The following is a 15,192-nucleotide window of genomic DNA, read 5'->3' on the forward strand; positions in this document are numbered from 1 at the left end:
ACGTTGCTTAAAAGCTTGTAGTCATTCACGACAGCATTAATCCTACTGGCACAAGACTCCCCCAGTTCAGCATCCAGCTGTGGCCAAGGACCTTCTGAGATGCTTTTTAAGCCTGCATCTCCACCCAACCGGCTGTTAATCCCTTGGAAGTGCTCTGGTGACCTTTGCTTTGGGGCGCCTGCCAGGCTCTTCAGCAGCTGCTGCTCAGAGTGACCTTCCTGGCTTACAGCAAAGGAGGCTGTTTCAAGAAATAAATATACAATCCAGCCAGTTGCACAGCCAGGTTCACAGCAATCTTTCCTGACAAAAAATGGTCAGAATCCCCTTAAACAGCCTGGCACAAAGATTAAAGCTTTCACATATCTCTTTTGCCATTAAAATCCCACTTCTTATGAGATATCCCCCTTCTTCCATAAAGGATCCAGCCCATCTGAGCCATCTGCTTGTCAAAGTATGATGGATTAATGCAGCAAAAGGTTGCTGAAGGTTTTAGCTCTCCTTCTCTGGGCATATACTTCAAAAAGCACCCTTGGCCTGGCACACAGAGCAAATTTCACTCCTAGTCCTGAAGGCTTGGCCAGGGGGATGCTTGTGAGACCAGATCACTGTTCTCTGCAGAAATTACAGGGGTCAAAGATGTAACCACACTCTAATTTCTAACAGCTGAGATCTTCAATGCAAGGAGCTGGTACAAAAGCTGCACTGTCTGTGGCTTATTTTTCACTAAACGCTGAAACAGAAACTAGAAAATTAAGGAAAACTGAGTCCTTGCTACTGTATTCAGACATCATCTCCTCTTGGCTGCCCTATGAAATCTTTTTTTGGACAAGTCCCAAAGGTAATGCAATGTAGGAGAGAGGGAACAAATGCACACTAGGGTCTATTTTTGGTGATTACAGTAAGGCTGAGATCTGCTTCCCCCCCCCAGCTAGTCCATCCTCAGCCAAAAAAAGGCCCCAGAGAAACTACTGAAGCTGTACTGAATAGGCTGTGCCAGTGACATCCTCTCTGCTGGGGTGCTCACCTTCCATGCCTGACCCAGAAAAGGTGTCCCCATGCAAGAAGACTCACGAGAGCTGGTTCCTCTGTCCTGAGTAGTTTCAGGCTGCTTGCTTCCCTGCCTGGGTGCACAGCACCTGGTATGCTGGGAATCTACTCCCTCAAAAGCCTTCTCCTGCTCCCCTTGGAGAAACTGCCACTAATCAGAGAAACATCAGCTTTCACACAGCACAGCACCACAGGGAACACAGAGGCAATTTCCCTTCCCATTCTTTGAGAGTGTTTCTATTCTGCAATTTCTATAATTATAGGGAACACTTCAGTGAGACAGGATATTTGCTCCTCTCCACTTCATTATCACCATCTGGATTTGCTGCTTTTGCCATATGTCCTGCAGCTGATGTTATAGTCACCCTCTGCGGTGCCACCACTGGCTGATGTGCAGTTGGTGCCCCTGGGGCTTGGCATCCCTTAGAAGGGTAGGAGAGGGTGCACAGGGGAGATTGATGCTGATACTGATCTCATAGTGTTGTTCTTGAGCAAACTGGAGTCACTTTGCATCCTCACACCACCGCTTACACCCATGGTTTCCATACCCAGTCTTTCTGTACTTTGTACCACTGTGAAACCAGCGTAAGTATGCTGCTGCAGGGGAGTTCATCCAGCTTTACTTCAGCTTTAATGAAACCTAAAAATTAGCCATGGGGGAAGAAAAGGAAAGAGAAAAGAGAATGGGGGAATATGTCATTGCTTGGCTTGGCAGAATTGTTCCCAAACTGAATGTTTTCCACTGGCCTGCAGTAGTTCTGCAAATAAGAGTATTATTCAGCCACCTCTTCCAAGTTTCCTTCCTCCATTGACCCCTTCCAGCCCTTCCAGCCCTTTCTTCAGCAGAATAGCTCTGTATAGTATCTGTGCATCATCCAGCTCTCCTCAGTTATTGATACAGCTACAAAGGATAGGATGAGAGGAGGAATGATGGTGCAGTCTTCTGCACACCTCAGCTGGCCACAGACTCTCAGTCTCCTGATTCCTTTTGGTTGGGGCTGACCAAATGTTAGGAAGTTTCTCATGGGTTCGGGGCCAGGAGGTACCCCTGCTGCTGTGTATTACCAAGCTGGGGCCAAGCAAGGCAGAGTAGGTGCTATGGACCCACCCCCAGGAGAATCTGGGCCCTTGTGGGCTCCCAGCCCAACTCTGAAATCTTGGTGTTTTGTCTTGTTTGCCCCAGGGCCACAGAGTTGGCTTCAGCACTCTGACTCCAGCATCAACATCTGTGGAGAGTAACCAAGACCCGCAGAGGTCTGTGAATTACATGAAATGTTAAGAATTCAAGTTCTGCTTCCTTTCCCAGGAGTAATTTCCCTTAAGACAGAATTTTGCTGAGATGTCCTGGGCTGGTTATTCCCTTCCCACATCTGGGTGGGATGCAGTGTGCCAGCAATCTGTCTGCCTAGCAGCCGTAGTGAAGTGAGTTTTATGTGTGTAGCCTTAGCAGAACATTTTAGGATTCTCTAGGATGAAAACTATGGCCATATAAACCTAGCACCTTGCTTTAAAAATGATTCAGCCAAATGCACTCTGGAGTGTAGTTTTAACCACCTCTGGGCCTCTTTCTCTGCATGCACAGTGTGTCCGTGATCTGCTCCAACAGCACTTCACCCTCATGAAGATTTTTGACTTTTAACCAGGGCAGGTCTTTGAGAAGATCAGGAGCTACTCCAACTTATACTTAACTGCACATCATTTCTTCCAGTTTCCCTTGTGCTACAGCTGATAGGGCTGTAGATGTTATTTGCACCTCTTGGTTGGCTTAGTCAGAACTGCATTAATGTATAGGGAAGATGGACCGTGAAAGGGGAGCCATAGGGAACCCAGTACTTTTGAAAGAAATGAGCTTAATGTCTTCCATAGCCTCTCAGCCCTCCCCACTTTTTCATTGAATCATTAAAATTGGGAAAGACTGGCAACACAAAAGTCACCTCTCCACCTCTGCCATGCCACCATTGGCGAGAGCCGCTGGTATTTGTTGTGTCCCTGCTGGGGGATGGCAGCAGTGGGGGATGGATCCCGGTTATCACTGCTGGTGCTCAACCATGCCTCTTCCAGGGAGCTCCTCTCTGTTGCGTGTGTCCTACTGCTCCCAAATTGCTTTTTTCATTTCCTCAGTGGGTTTTCTCTGTCTTCTGGGCTTCCCCTGCAGCTCCTTCCACCCTTCTGGTTTCACAAGCAGGACACTGGGTTTCGCACTGCCACAACTCTCCCTTCTCTCCCATTGGGTTGCCCTCCTTGTGGGCCTCTTCCCCCTGCCTGACATTTCCTTCTTTCTTCAATAAGTTGGGGTCTGGCTCGTGGAGAGCTCTGCAGGAAAGACAAAAATTTACTCTTGGAGTGGCAGTGTCTCACTGCTTGGCAATGCAGTCTGTGGATAAAACGTTGCTGTTTGCAAATTATGTTTTGGTGGGATGCAGCATTTACCTGAGCTGGCTCAGCAGCCCCATGGCTTATACATAATCTTATTTTTAATTATTTTCTAAGTCCTGAATGATATTTTGAGACCAGAGAAGAACTGATAAGGGGAATGACAAAAAAGAATAAATGCATCAAGATGCTCAGATGATAATGCACAGGAAAAAGAAGCATGAGGTCATGCAGGACAAATATATGGCCACACTGGATTTTGGGGTAGATATATTGATTTTAATGAGAGTTTATTTAACATTTCTACTAAAAGATACAGACTGCATCAGACAGCTTTTGAGGGGCCCTTGAGTATTTTCTTTGTTGTCCCACTTTGATGCCCACATCTTGCTTTTACAAACTTTTATTCTCACATGTCACTCAACAGCAGCTCAGTCCTCATACTTTTGGCATGAAAAGCCCCATTACAGGCAGCGGAGCTGCCAGCACAAGAAAACCTGGGAATCAAATCCATCAGATATTTACCCCAAAGGTTTTCATGGTCATGATTTTCATGGAGAGCTCTTCTTTGGAGAGGTGGTGAGTATGCAAACATCCACACCAGCTGCATGTGGGCCCGGGCCACTCCATCCACACATGCAAATCTCCACCAACCTCGTTTTGGGCAGAAGAGGAGGTTTGCTTTGTGTGGTGTGTCTCCACCATCCCCTGTCTTTCTTCTCCCTTCACACAGTCATGTCAGGACCGCAGTCCTGTTGGAGAGAAGCGTCACCTGCGGCTCTACCCCTCCTAACCCTCAGATTAATTTTGTGTTCTTCAAACCTTACTCAAAGAGGCCACTTCAGCCAGTCTGTCCCAGCCCCATCCATTCACTGTGTGTGGGACCTCCTGGAGCTGCAGCCAGGCTCCGGCTGTGCATGCACACGCTCTACACTTGACCCATCATTTTGGCAATGTCACCGACTTCGGTCCAATTACAGCAGTCATGAATTGGACCCTGTTCACCCCCTGAAACTGCCACAGCTCACAGCTGAGGTTCAGACAGTTACACAATGAAACCATTCACACGTCTCATTAACTCCGGACTATGCATTGAAAATAACTGTGTCATATAAGTCTCTGATTAAATTTTCTCAGTTTATGTCATTTATAGGTACCTTCCTGTTCGTAACAGCAACTCTAACTACGTAAAACTTTTTTTGTGCTCTCAGCATAGGAAAAGTGGTATGTAGAGCGCAGTATAATAATTCTTTAGTGTAGTTAATTGTACTCACCCTAAACAATATAGGCTACGGAAGCATTTTAAATCCAAGCACAAAGATGTAGGAGTGTGGTCAACCATTCCAAGGCACCAGTGGGCCTTTGGTTGTGTATTTTGCACTTTTTGAAGTTTATTTTTATTGTTTTTTAATCTATAATGGCAGTAAAGTCAAGTCCAAGTTTCCAAGTAAGCCAAGCGTAAAGGCACTTGGAATTCAATAAGGCTATCCTGTTGCCTACACATGGGAAGACACGAGGATTCTCTGCTTTTGTGATTTATACGATTGTATTTCTCTGCTGAGTGCCAACAGCAAACCTTGTGTTGTATTTGTCTGTGCTCGTGTATTAAGGTTTTTATAACAGATGCAGCACAGGGGTTTCTGTGTATCACAAAGTGCTTGCAAACTAAAGCACATGTCCAAAGTCTCAAGAGGCACAATGGAGGGATCATTGCAGAGATGACTGTGGGGAGTTAGTTTTGGTTTGTGCTGCAGTAGAGAATCAATGGCAAATTCTAGAGCACAAAACCTTGTCCAAGAAAGGCAGAGACACAGTAAATCCCATGAAATGAAGCAGAGACAGGACAGACCAGGACAAAGAAAAGAATGAGCTGTCAAGTTTGGCATTAATAATAGTGTGCAGCAGAGAGAGAAGTGGACAAGCCTGTGCCAAGGCAACTTTACTAGATGATGCAAAGGAGGATTAGGGATGACCCTGACAGTGTGTGTGAGGAGGATACACAAGTGGGTTATGCACTTAGAGCAATGCTGTAAGCAAAGCTTTGCTGGCAATCATTTTGTGCTTCTGCAGAGGTAACGTCACGAGGACGTCATAAAAAAAAAGAGAGAGAATATCATCAGTAAGATATGAAATGGACATGCTTTGGAGGAATGTCAGGATAGGGAGCTGCTAGGACAGAGGACAACCTGGATTCTTGCAATTGTAGTTTATGGAAGAAGAACACCCAGCATTTGATCACAGGTCAGATGTCTGTTTGGGGAAAGCAATAGTCAGTCCCAGGTCCTGAGCCTGCAGAAATATTGTTGGGAGGAAGTAAAAGTTAAAAGGTTTAGGAAGAAAAATTAAAAACCTCCTGTTCACCTGTGCTGACCTCAAGGCATCAGCAACCCATCCAGAGCAATGCATCAAAGACAGGCTCAAACATACAGTGGAACAGCTGTGGGAGAGTAGATCTGTAAGTCAGAAGGAGAGAAACAACAGGTACAACCCAGAGCAGATGCAGTGGCAACCCCAGCAGGCATCTTGTGTTCTCTCCATCCACATTCTGCACTGTTGCAATGTGGTACATCTTGCTATAACAAAAATAATAATTTAGAGAGGAAATTCCTCCTTGGTCACTCATTCTGTCACCCTGCCCAAACCTAGACTAGTTTTGTATCACGCTGATTGATTTTTCCTAGAAGGAGACTCTTATTGCAGCACATTTTTTATTTGGTATTAATTTCCTGACATTTACTGACATTCACAACCATTCTCACAACTTCTTGAATAAAAAAAGATGTTGAGTAGATGGAGGCATTCTATGGAATTCAGGTATGGATTCAGGTCTAAATCATGAAGTAGTTAAGTAACAGATTTGATATAGTCAGTAAACTTGCACTTTTATACATGAGGCAAAGACCAAAGCCCTTCATAAGGGTATGTTGTACTTTTGCATCTGATTCAAAGCTTTCTCTTTCACTAAGGTACATGGCTGAAGAGGTCACCTGTGTTTGATTTGGAATTATAAAGTTTGTCCATGATTAAGTATGAAAGCAAGTCTACAAATGAAACAGAGAGGGCTTGAAACTTAGGTCTGCTTGTAAAGTGCATGTTGAAAAGCCATTTTGAAAGGCATTTTAAATTCTGCTCATATCTTGTTGCCAAATCATCAGTGGTTTGACTCACATATCAGAGTTTTCCTCAAAAAAAAAAAAAGAAAGCTTCAGATGAACCTATTTACGTAGGAAAAGGTCTTTCAAAACAACTGCACAGAGGCCAGGATCAACATCTGAACACGGGCTGAGTTGTTACATTTTTAGAATTATTCCTTTCATTAAAGGCATGAGGGATATCTCAGGTATCTTGGGGCCTGATTCAGAGCTGTAACATCCTAAACCAGTAATTGCTCTGCTGGGTGAAATCCTGCCTTTATATTTGCAAGGCTTCTTTCCAACTCCATGAAGGCAAGCCCACCTTGCCTATGATGCTGATGGCTGTAGTAGCAGCACTGCTGGATGTTATGGTCCAGATCTTCTGCAAGAACAAGACCCCCAGCCAGGGGACCAGCAAACTTCTTTCCATCTGGCTGCTGCTCTGGCAGTGAGCAGGGTCATAAAACTAAAGGTGGTTGCTCAAGCAACTGGACTGAATGTCTGAGAGACACCCTGGAATAAGAGCCTTTTATGTGACAACTGTTGTTGAGCTCTTTCCTGCAGTTAGGTAGCAATGGAACATCAAGGTAGGGGAAAGCACAAACTTTTGTGACCAAAGAAATCACGACCTGAGGCAGGGAGACTGCAAAGTGGGGTGGTAGCAGCCTAGTGTCTACAGAGAAAACCCTGGAGAAAGAGCAGTAGAATTGTGCTGTGAGGTGTCAGAACTAAGAACATTTTCTTTACTGTTTTAAAAAGGACTTTTAACGAAAAAAAGATTGGATCAGAACACACAGCAGTCTGAAATAAAACATTTTGACTTCATTCTCTCTCCAGTCACTCATCTACTTTCTGCATTCCTTCCTACGCAGGGGCTCGGTGTTATCACTGCAAGAGCAGAGATGTTGCTGACTTGGAAGCAATGGGGAATTACGTGCAATAGGGAATTACTTCTGTAAATAGATACTTCTGAGGTGCATGCTTCAGAAAGTGCACCCGGGGAGCCAAGTGTTTTCTCTCTGTGATTTGGGGCAGAGCTCACTCACACTCTTAATTTCTGCAGTTATCAGTGGCACCTCTGTGACGCTTGAGAAGATTTAAGTAGCCCTGTCACAATGTCGCCTCTACTCCCCAGGAGTGCTGATAACCTTTCCCTTGCAAAAGGCTTTATCTGGACCTCACAGTGCACAGGCAATTGGTTACAGCATGTACCCCTCCCACTGGAGAGAACCCTTCAGGGTGTTTAGTTCCCCTGTTGTGAGTACCCTCCCCAGCATGCCAGCCTGGCAGGGCAGAAGGAGGGAGGGACACCCAAACCTTTAAAACATTTCGTGTCAATTTGCAAGAAAGTAACAAGGACGATTGTTATGAAATCTTTGCCAGCTGGGAAAGATCTTCACCAAGAATGCTAGTAAATCTCTAGCCTTGTGGAAAAAAACTTTCTTTATGTGAAACTGTTGTAAACTGAATCCATAATCTGATCACTTGCCCAATGAGAGGGTGTTGAGCCCTGTTTTTGATCCTGGACACAACAGTATAAACAAAACACAATTTGATCAAAGTCATTAGAGCAGCAGAGGAGAATGCACAGCATGACCATGAGGAACATCTGGCTTGATGCAGTAACAAAATCTGGACCAAATGGATTTCAAGCATCTCCCATTTGCAGCTATTTTAGTCTAGGAGAAGACAGCCAATATGTATATTCCTGAAATGTCTGAAATAAGTAAGGCCACAATGCCTTGTACTGAGCACAGTTCTGCATACATAGACTTTGGAGTACTCAAGCCCAGAACAGCCTACAGTAAAGCATCTAGTGGGATCCAGGATTTGGCCATTCCCTCTCAGGAACAGCTGATTTCAGCCAAATTAACTGTGTTAACAAGAAAAACTTCTTGCTGACAGGTGTTCAACAGTGAGATTATTTAAAATGCCAACTAAGATACTTTTTTTCGTGTGTCACTAGACTGCACGGCCAAACGTCACAAGAATGCCTTAAAATTCATGCAAAAAAACGAGTAACATTTTTGGCAGGGCAGGGTATTGCAGCACCGTAAGAGAGAAATTTTGGAGGAATCGAGACAAACACACAGCTGGGAGCTGAAAAGGCTTCGCCAGCCACTCACTGTGCCCATCCCAGATGATTTATTTGCGGAATTCCCAAAGGCGGGAGGCTGCCGGGGCAAGAGTGGCGAGGGGGGTGGAGAACCCAGCGGAAAACGGCTCCAAGCAACAGCCTCGCAGGGAAACAAAACCAAGCATCCTTCGAACGAGGACGCCAGGAGGGAGGCAGGGGGACGTGTGGGGCACGGCAGGGAGAAGAGGGAGGAAAGGCTACTGCTGCCATTGACATCACCCACCCCAGGGAGATTTCCATTTCCCGATGTCATTTACCAATCCCTGCAGCCGCCGGGGAGAGGGGCAGAGCGGGGATGCTCCGAGCGGCCCCGGCAGCCGGTCGCGCCCCCTCCGCGCCCCCAGCTCGCTGCGGGGGGGCCGGGCCGGCGGCGCGGGCGGGGCGGGCCGGCGGCGCGGGGCCCTTTAAGAGGTGCCGGCGGCGCGGGAGGGCGGCACAGGGCTGGGCGTGCAGGGAGCCACGGGCCCGGTACGGGCAGAGCCACCGCCGAACCCCGCGCACCGGCCCCGGAGCCCGCTGAGCCCAGAGCCGCTGCACCGCGCCCGCCTCCCGCTGACGGACCCCCGAGTCCCGCTACACCGAAATCCATCGCGCGGACCGCACCACACAGAGATCCACTGCACGGATCCGCGGACCCCACCGGGCGGACTCCACCGCGCGGACCCCCGCATCCCACTACGCCGACATCCACTGCACGGACCCTACTACACAGAGATCCCCGAACCCCGCCAGACGGACGGACTCCACCGCGCGGACCCTCCAGCAGCCCCGCCTGCGAACCGCATCGCCCCAAGCCCGGGCGCACGGTGCCCGGAGCCGCCGGTGCGGCGGGCATGGCCCCCGGGGGGAGCCGGCCCTGGGGGTCGCTGCTGCCGCTGCTGCTGCTGCTGCTGCCGGCGGCGGGCGGCGGGTGCGCGGCGGAGGGCGGCCCGCTGGAGCCCTTCGATGCGCTGTACGCCAGCGGGGTGGAGGCGTACTACGGTGGGGACTTCGCGGGCGCGGCGCGGTGCCTGGAGCGGGCGCTGCGCAGCCGGCGGGAGCTGCGGGCGGCGCGGCTGCGGTGCCGGCGGTCGTGCCGCGGGCAGGTGCGGCTGGAGGCGCTGGGCCCGGGGGCCGGCGGGGACCTGCCCTTCTTCGGCTCGGTGCTGCGGCGGGCAGACTGCGTGCGGCGCTGCGAGGAGCCGCGGCTCGGGGCCGCCTCCCGACACCGCGCCGCCGAGGAGGTGCGCGCCGACTTCCAGCGCAGGGTGCCCTACAGCTACCTGCAGCGCGCCTACATCCAGGTAAGGCACCGCCCCGCCCCGTCCCTCCTCACCGCCCTCTCCAAACGGTTACCCGCTCTTCCATGCTCCCAAACGTCCCACGTGTGCACCCTTTTGCATCTCTCTCAAGCCACCCAGGTATGGTCCCCCCGCAGCGTTCTCACTGGTGTGAGCGGTCAGTGGTCACGGCCAGTTCCCGAGACACAGCATCCTGGATGACAACATGGACTCTGTCCAGCTTTGGCTTTCTTGTACTTTTCCTGTTTTGTGTTTGTTTGTTTGTTTTGGGCTGGTTTGTTTGTTTTTGGGAAGGATGTTTTTGTTTGTCTTTTAGTATAACATAGTGTAATTCTGAAAATGATCCGCCTTCAGTTTGCAGAGAAGAGCCCCCAGAAACCCCTTAGTAACCCTCCAATGCCCTCTGCCCCAGAGGTGCTTCCCTTTCAGGCATATTGAACTGATGCTGTGTTTGAGGAGCTGGGACTGTACGTGAGGCTGGGACGTATATAATCTCCTGGAATCTGATGTTCGTTATCCTTGATGTGATATGAAATACTTTGTGTAACACTATGCAGTCGGTAGTTAGCAGCCACTGACAGGATATCCTGAGTATCATCCTCTTATCCCATTAACTTCTGCCTTACAGCTGCTACCTTCCCTGAGAAAAATGATGTTATTCTTTAAACTTCTTTACCAAAAAGAAGGAAAAAAAAATAAAATCCCAGCAAACCCCCACCAACCCACATTAGGATAGTTAATGGTATTTTTATTATTCATTCAAGATTTGTGCTCTGTCAAGCCAGCTACCTATACTAAGTCTTCCTGTTTATGACTAGTAAGGACAGAAGCTGTGGGAATTTTGTTCATGCCAAGCTGAATGTTTAAAGAATTTCTGGAACATTTCCCTCTGGACTTCTGCTTTATTTGAGTACATTCGTAGCCCTTTAGTTACTATAGGCAATCTAATACATGAAGACCTGCACAGTGGAGCACAGGAGGGGTGATTCTGCTGAAATGCATTTCCATTTGGAGAGGCAAACATCTGTCCTAGGCAGTGCAAGTGCTTGTGGTGCAGTGCCTACACAGCAACACATCAAGGAGACAAATCATCAGCTATTGCATTTTGAAGCCTTTTGGAAATTCATAGCTGCATTGCTTTTTCTGTATTTCCTTTTCTGACATTGCCTTAATGTCAGTTTTACAGCTCAAAGACTAGAACTGCATTGGCTTAAACTCTAGTGTCCACGTGCTGCATAGAGTTCCTGGGAGTGAACTGGAACTGTATCTTGGCTTATGTGCAATGCCAGCGAAGCTGACAGAATTCTCCTGCAGTCCTTACCATGAAAGATGCTCTATATAATGTCAGCATCTGTGGGAAGTGACACTAAATTTGTCATGCTAAAAAATTAAGTGATTTCTTATCTTGATTTCAAAACCTTTTCCAGACTCATTGATGTCAAACTCATTGAAAAGCTTTCCTCTGAATTAGGGAATAGGTTTTTGTCTCCCACTTCAGTAAAATTGATTTACAAAACCCCAGAGGATTTTGGGGTGTGGGGTGTTCTTGAATTAGAGTTTATGCATTTATGCTCTTATGCTTAGAGTATTTTCCTCAATAACTGAGGTTATTTTCCTCATTTAAGATTGCATTCTAAGCTTATCAAAGCAATGTGTTGTAAGCAGCCCTTTAAACATTTATTTTATGTGTGACTCATCTTAATTTGCTTTTGCAACATCTGGAGACTTTGTGTGTATGCTAACACTGATTTTACTGCTCTCTGATGGAGTAATGGATGTTCTTGTTCTCTGCATGGCTGTCCAGGTGTCAGGCACTGTAGCCAAGGGAAGGTACTTTTTGACTAGACCTGTTCGTGTTTTCAGTACCTTTTTCTTTAACCCTTTCTGATGCTCTTGGAATTTCTAAGCAGCACTCCAATCACCTCTGTCCCGCAGGGCAACCCCCAGTGATTTGTCCATATCCTCACCTTGCTGCTGCCTGTACCTGAGCTCTGCTCCCAGGATTGTGCTTTTGCTCTGGCTCAGCAAGTCTGTGCACAGAAGAAAATGCCCCACATCGGATTTGCCTGCACTTGCACAAAACACGAGGTCTAATGTCTAGCCCTTGCATACAGGCGGATGTGAACCATACCCTCGTGCCAAGGCTGAGTGCCAAGGCTTTGGCATGTTCCCTGGGGGTTGGGATGCACCAGCTCCGCACCCTCTGGGTAGACCTTGGCTGCAGCATCTGCTTGGCATTTTGTCTGAGAAGGGGAGCCGCAAAGCAGGGCTTGTGCAGAATCCCCCACGCCTTGCTGTGGGTGTGTTGGCAGGCTGCGCAGCTCCATAGGTGGCCATTTGACCCTCATGTTTTGCTCCTTGAAACCAAAAAGAAAATGGGATGAGGTTAAACACTCTGCTTCGTGCCCTGTCCAGCTCCTCCCTGGGCTTCGTGGGGAGGCCGGGATGCCAGGCACTTGCGCAAGGTGCTGGACGGATGGCAGGGTTTGGTGCCATTTGTGGTTTGAGAGAAGAGGAGCAGCCTGGAATGTGCTTCCCACCTCCCACTCCCGCAGACCTCATGCTTGTTTGTTTCTCAGGAGGGGAGAAACACATCCCTTCAGGAGGGAGTGACAGAGCAAGGAAAAGATGAAAAAAATTGAAGGGTTTGGCTCTTTTGCAGTGCTTTGAAAAACTGTGCTGAATATACATGAACTAATCCTTGCAACACTCCTGTGGGGTAGGAAAAGCAAAGGCTTTGAGTCCTGCTGGAAAGATGCACAGGCCAAACAATGGCCAGCAGTGCGTGTGCCTCAGCTGTTTTGGGAGCAGGCTTGGGGGTCCCGCTGCCTCTGGTCTCTCACTGCAGAGCAAGCACCAGTACAGTCTTGCCCAGTTGTGATGATGTGAATGAGACTCTGCAGTGAATTGGTGGAAAACTGGTGCTAGAATTGGAAGTTTTTTACTTTTTTTGCCGCTTTTTTGGGACTTTTTTTACTGGACTGTGGCAGCAGCTGGGCTGGGCTGTATTGCTTCTGCTGCTGAGCAGATGCTCAAGATACTCCTGCACAGAGCACTGTAAAGGGGCAGGGAGGTGATGATGTATTTAGGTGAAATACCCGTGGTATCCCTCTGTAAGAACATGTTCTGTCAACCTCTAAATCCATGTCATCCTATCAGTTCCCTAAATTTATCTTTTTCTCTGTACTTTTCTGAAATAGAAACAGTGGTCTTCTGAAGACCACTTTTCGTTTTCACAGATGTGATCTATGTGTTTTTGGTGACTCTAGCATGATGTGAGGGGAGACTGGTGGACTGCAGGAATGGGACAGTTTGAGGATTCAGCTGGAGGTTTCTATCAGCTTCAGGCTTAGGATCAGACCTATGAGGTTGACTGTAGACAAATTGCATTGAACAGGGAGTCCAAGTCCAAATGTGCTTGCAGATCTTCTTTGCAGCTTCTGAATGTGCATTGTAAGTGACTCCTTTTCCTAGAATAGCTGATGCTTTCAGGTAATTAAGAAATTTACTGGATACAGGTAGCTGAGGCAGTTAGAGTGGAATGGGTTTGAGAAGGTGTGGAAACAGAGAAGGGGATGAGAACATGGGATTTAACTCTTGTAAAGCATGTAGTGGGCTCTTGATCCCACAGAGAAAAGTTCCTTCAGTGGGTTTCTGCTGTCATATCTGACAGGCAGGACAATTTGCCATATGCTGGTGGCTCTCTGCTGTGTGCTGGCTGCTTGGTCTTTGTGAGTGAAAAACCCTCTAGGCTTGGCAGGTGGGTGTGGGGGATCTCTTTGCCCTCATAAGCATTTTTATTAATCATGTCCTTCTTGCTTTGCTGCTTTAGTCATCTTGTTTCTGTTAAAACCTAGCCTGAAGGCCATGGTGTTCCTAACCTTCCTTTTTGGAGTTTTTCTGGCTCTGAGAGTGAATGGAGGGAGGAAGAAATGTACGCAGTGTACACTATGACAGCATTTGCTGCTGTGAGCTGCTGACTCAGTAGCTGTGTTGGAGCTTGCCGTGGATGGTCTGCCATGAACCCTGTGACAGAGCATTACTTCCAGTCCCTGGTCTAACTCCTGCAAGTCAGCTTGGTCCAAAAATAACAAGCAACTTGGAAAAGTTGATCACCGTATCAACTGCAAACGCGTGTCTTGTGTCTCTTCTACCCTACTAACCCTTCCCTCGAGGTCTCTTTCCTTTGTCTCATCCTGTTCCCAGCCACAGAATTCCCTGGCCTCTTTGCTGAGTTGATTGCTATAGTCCATTGTAATTTTATTCTTTGTACATTGATGTGCTGTTACTGAGCACTTCCTCCCATTTTGTAAATACTGACTTGGAATGGTCTTGTCTTCCCACTTGCCTGCAAGCCCCGTTGCACATCAGTGAAGCATGGCAGGAATCGCATGTATGTAGGCTGTAACCACCAGCCTTGGATCTAGATGAGAAAAAGCCTTTTAGTCTGTGCTTGGGTTTAAAACAATAAATAAAACAAGTCCCCAGCATGTCAGACATTGCTCCTCTCTTAGTAATGTCGGATTGTAGGTGGAGCAAAAGGGGCAAGAGTCTGACTATATCTGGCTTATTCAGTCTTTGGCTTGAATTCCTCCCCTTGTCGTATCTGAGATGTTCTTCAGTTCTGTTATCATCATGATTTCATGTGTTGCAAGCATAAAACAATGATGTTTAGGTTTGCCATGTTGTACGAGAGGCAGTTTATTTGTTCTTTAAAGCTGTTTCTTTTCTAAAAAAAGGTCTTGTTTGGGGAGAACTTCCACTTTTATCTTCTCTGCCGGGTCTTTCACACTGCAGCTGATGGGGCACTGCTGGGAGCATATCCTTGGGTCACACTGTGCTGTCCTGCCACCCACACCGCCAAGATTTCTGAAATGCAACACAGACACAATAATGGCTTGATAAAATACCACAGGAGAGAAACAAAAGAAACAGAGTGGGAGCCCAAACTTCAGAAACCCCTGTGGGGTTGCCTGACTCCAGTTCTGTCTTTGAAAACTCCCTATTTATGAGAATCCAAACCCAAGGGAGGAGGCTTCTGTATGTAAACCCAGGCCTCTAACCATTCCAGACTGATCCTTCTGTCTTCTGCCAGGGCTCACAGAAGTCTCACCACCATCCGCACTTCGGTATCTGAGCAGCTGTAGCAACCCTTGGGATGGTTGTTAAGACACCTCCACCAAATTCTTTCCACCTCAAGTAACTACTCACTGCTGCCCAT

At 47.7% G+C, this 15,192-nt stretch overlaps 1 protein-coding gene across 1 annotated transcript in view; it reads left to right on the forward strand.

Moving 5' to 3' along the window:
• The first annotated feature begins 9,154 nt into the window (after positions 1 to 9,154).
• The window catches only part of P3H2 (prolyl 3-hydroxylase 2), a 69,088-nt gene continuing 63,050 nt past the window's right edge, over positions 9,155 to 15,192 (forward strand). Inside the window, exon 1 of the mRNA XM_027685863.1 lies at positions 9,155 to 9,974. Coding sequence (XP_027541664.1) covers positions 9,525 to 9,974 — 450 coding nt within the window. The 5' untranslated portion in view covers positions 9,155 to 9,524. The remainder of the gene's footprint in view (positions 9,975 to 15,192) is intronic.

The sequence above is a fragment of the Neopelma chrysocephalum genome, unplaced genomic scaffold (assembly GCF_003984885.1).
Source record: "Neopelma chrysocephalum unplaced genomic scaffold, ASM398488v2 Primary Assembly neopelma1_69, whole genome shotgun sequence".
Lineage (NCBI taxonomy): Eukaryota > Metazoa > Chordata > Aves > Passeriformes > Pipridae > Neopelma > Neopelma chrysocephalum.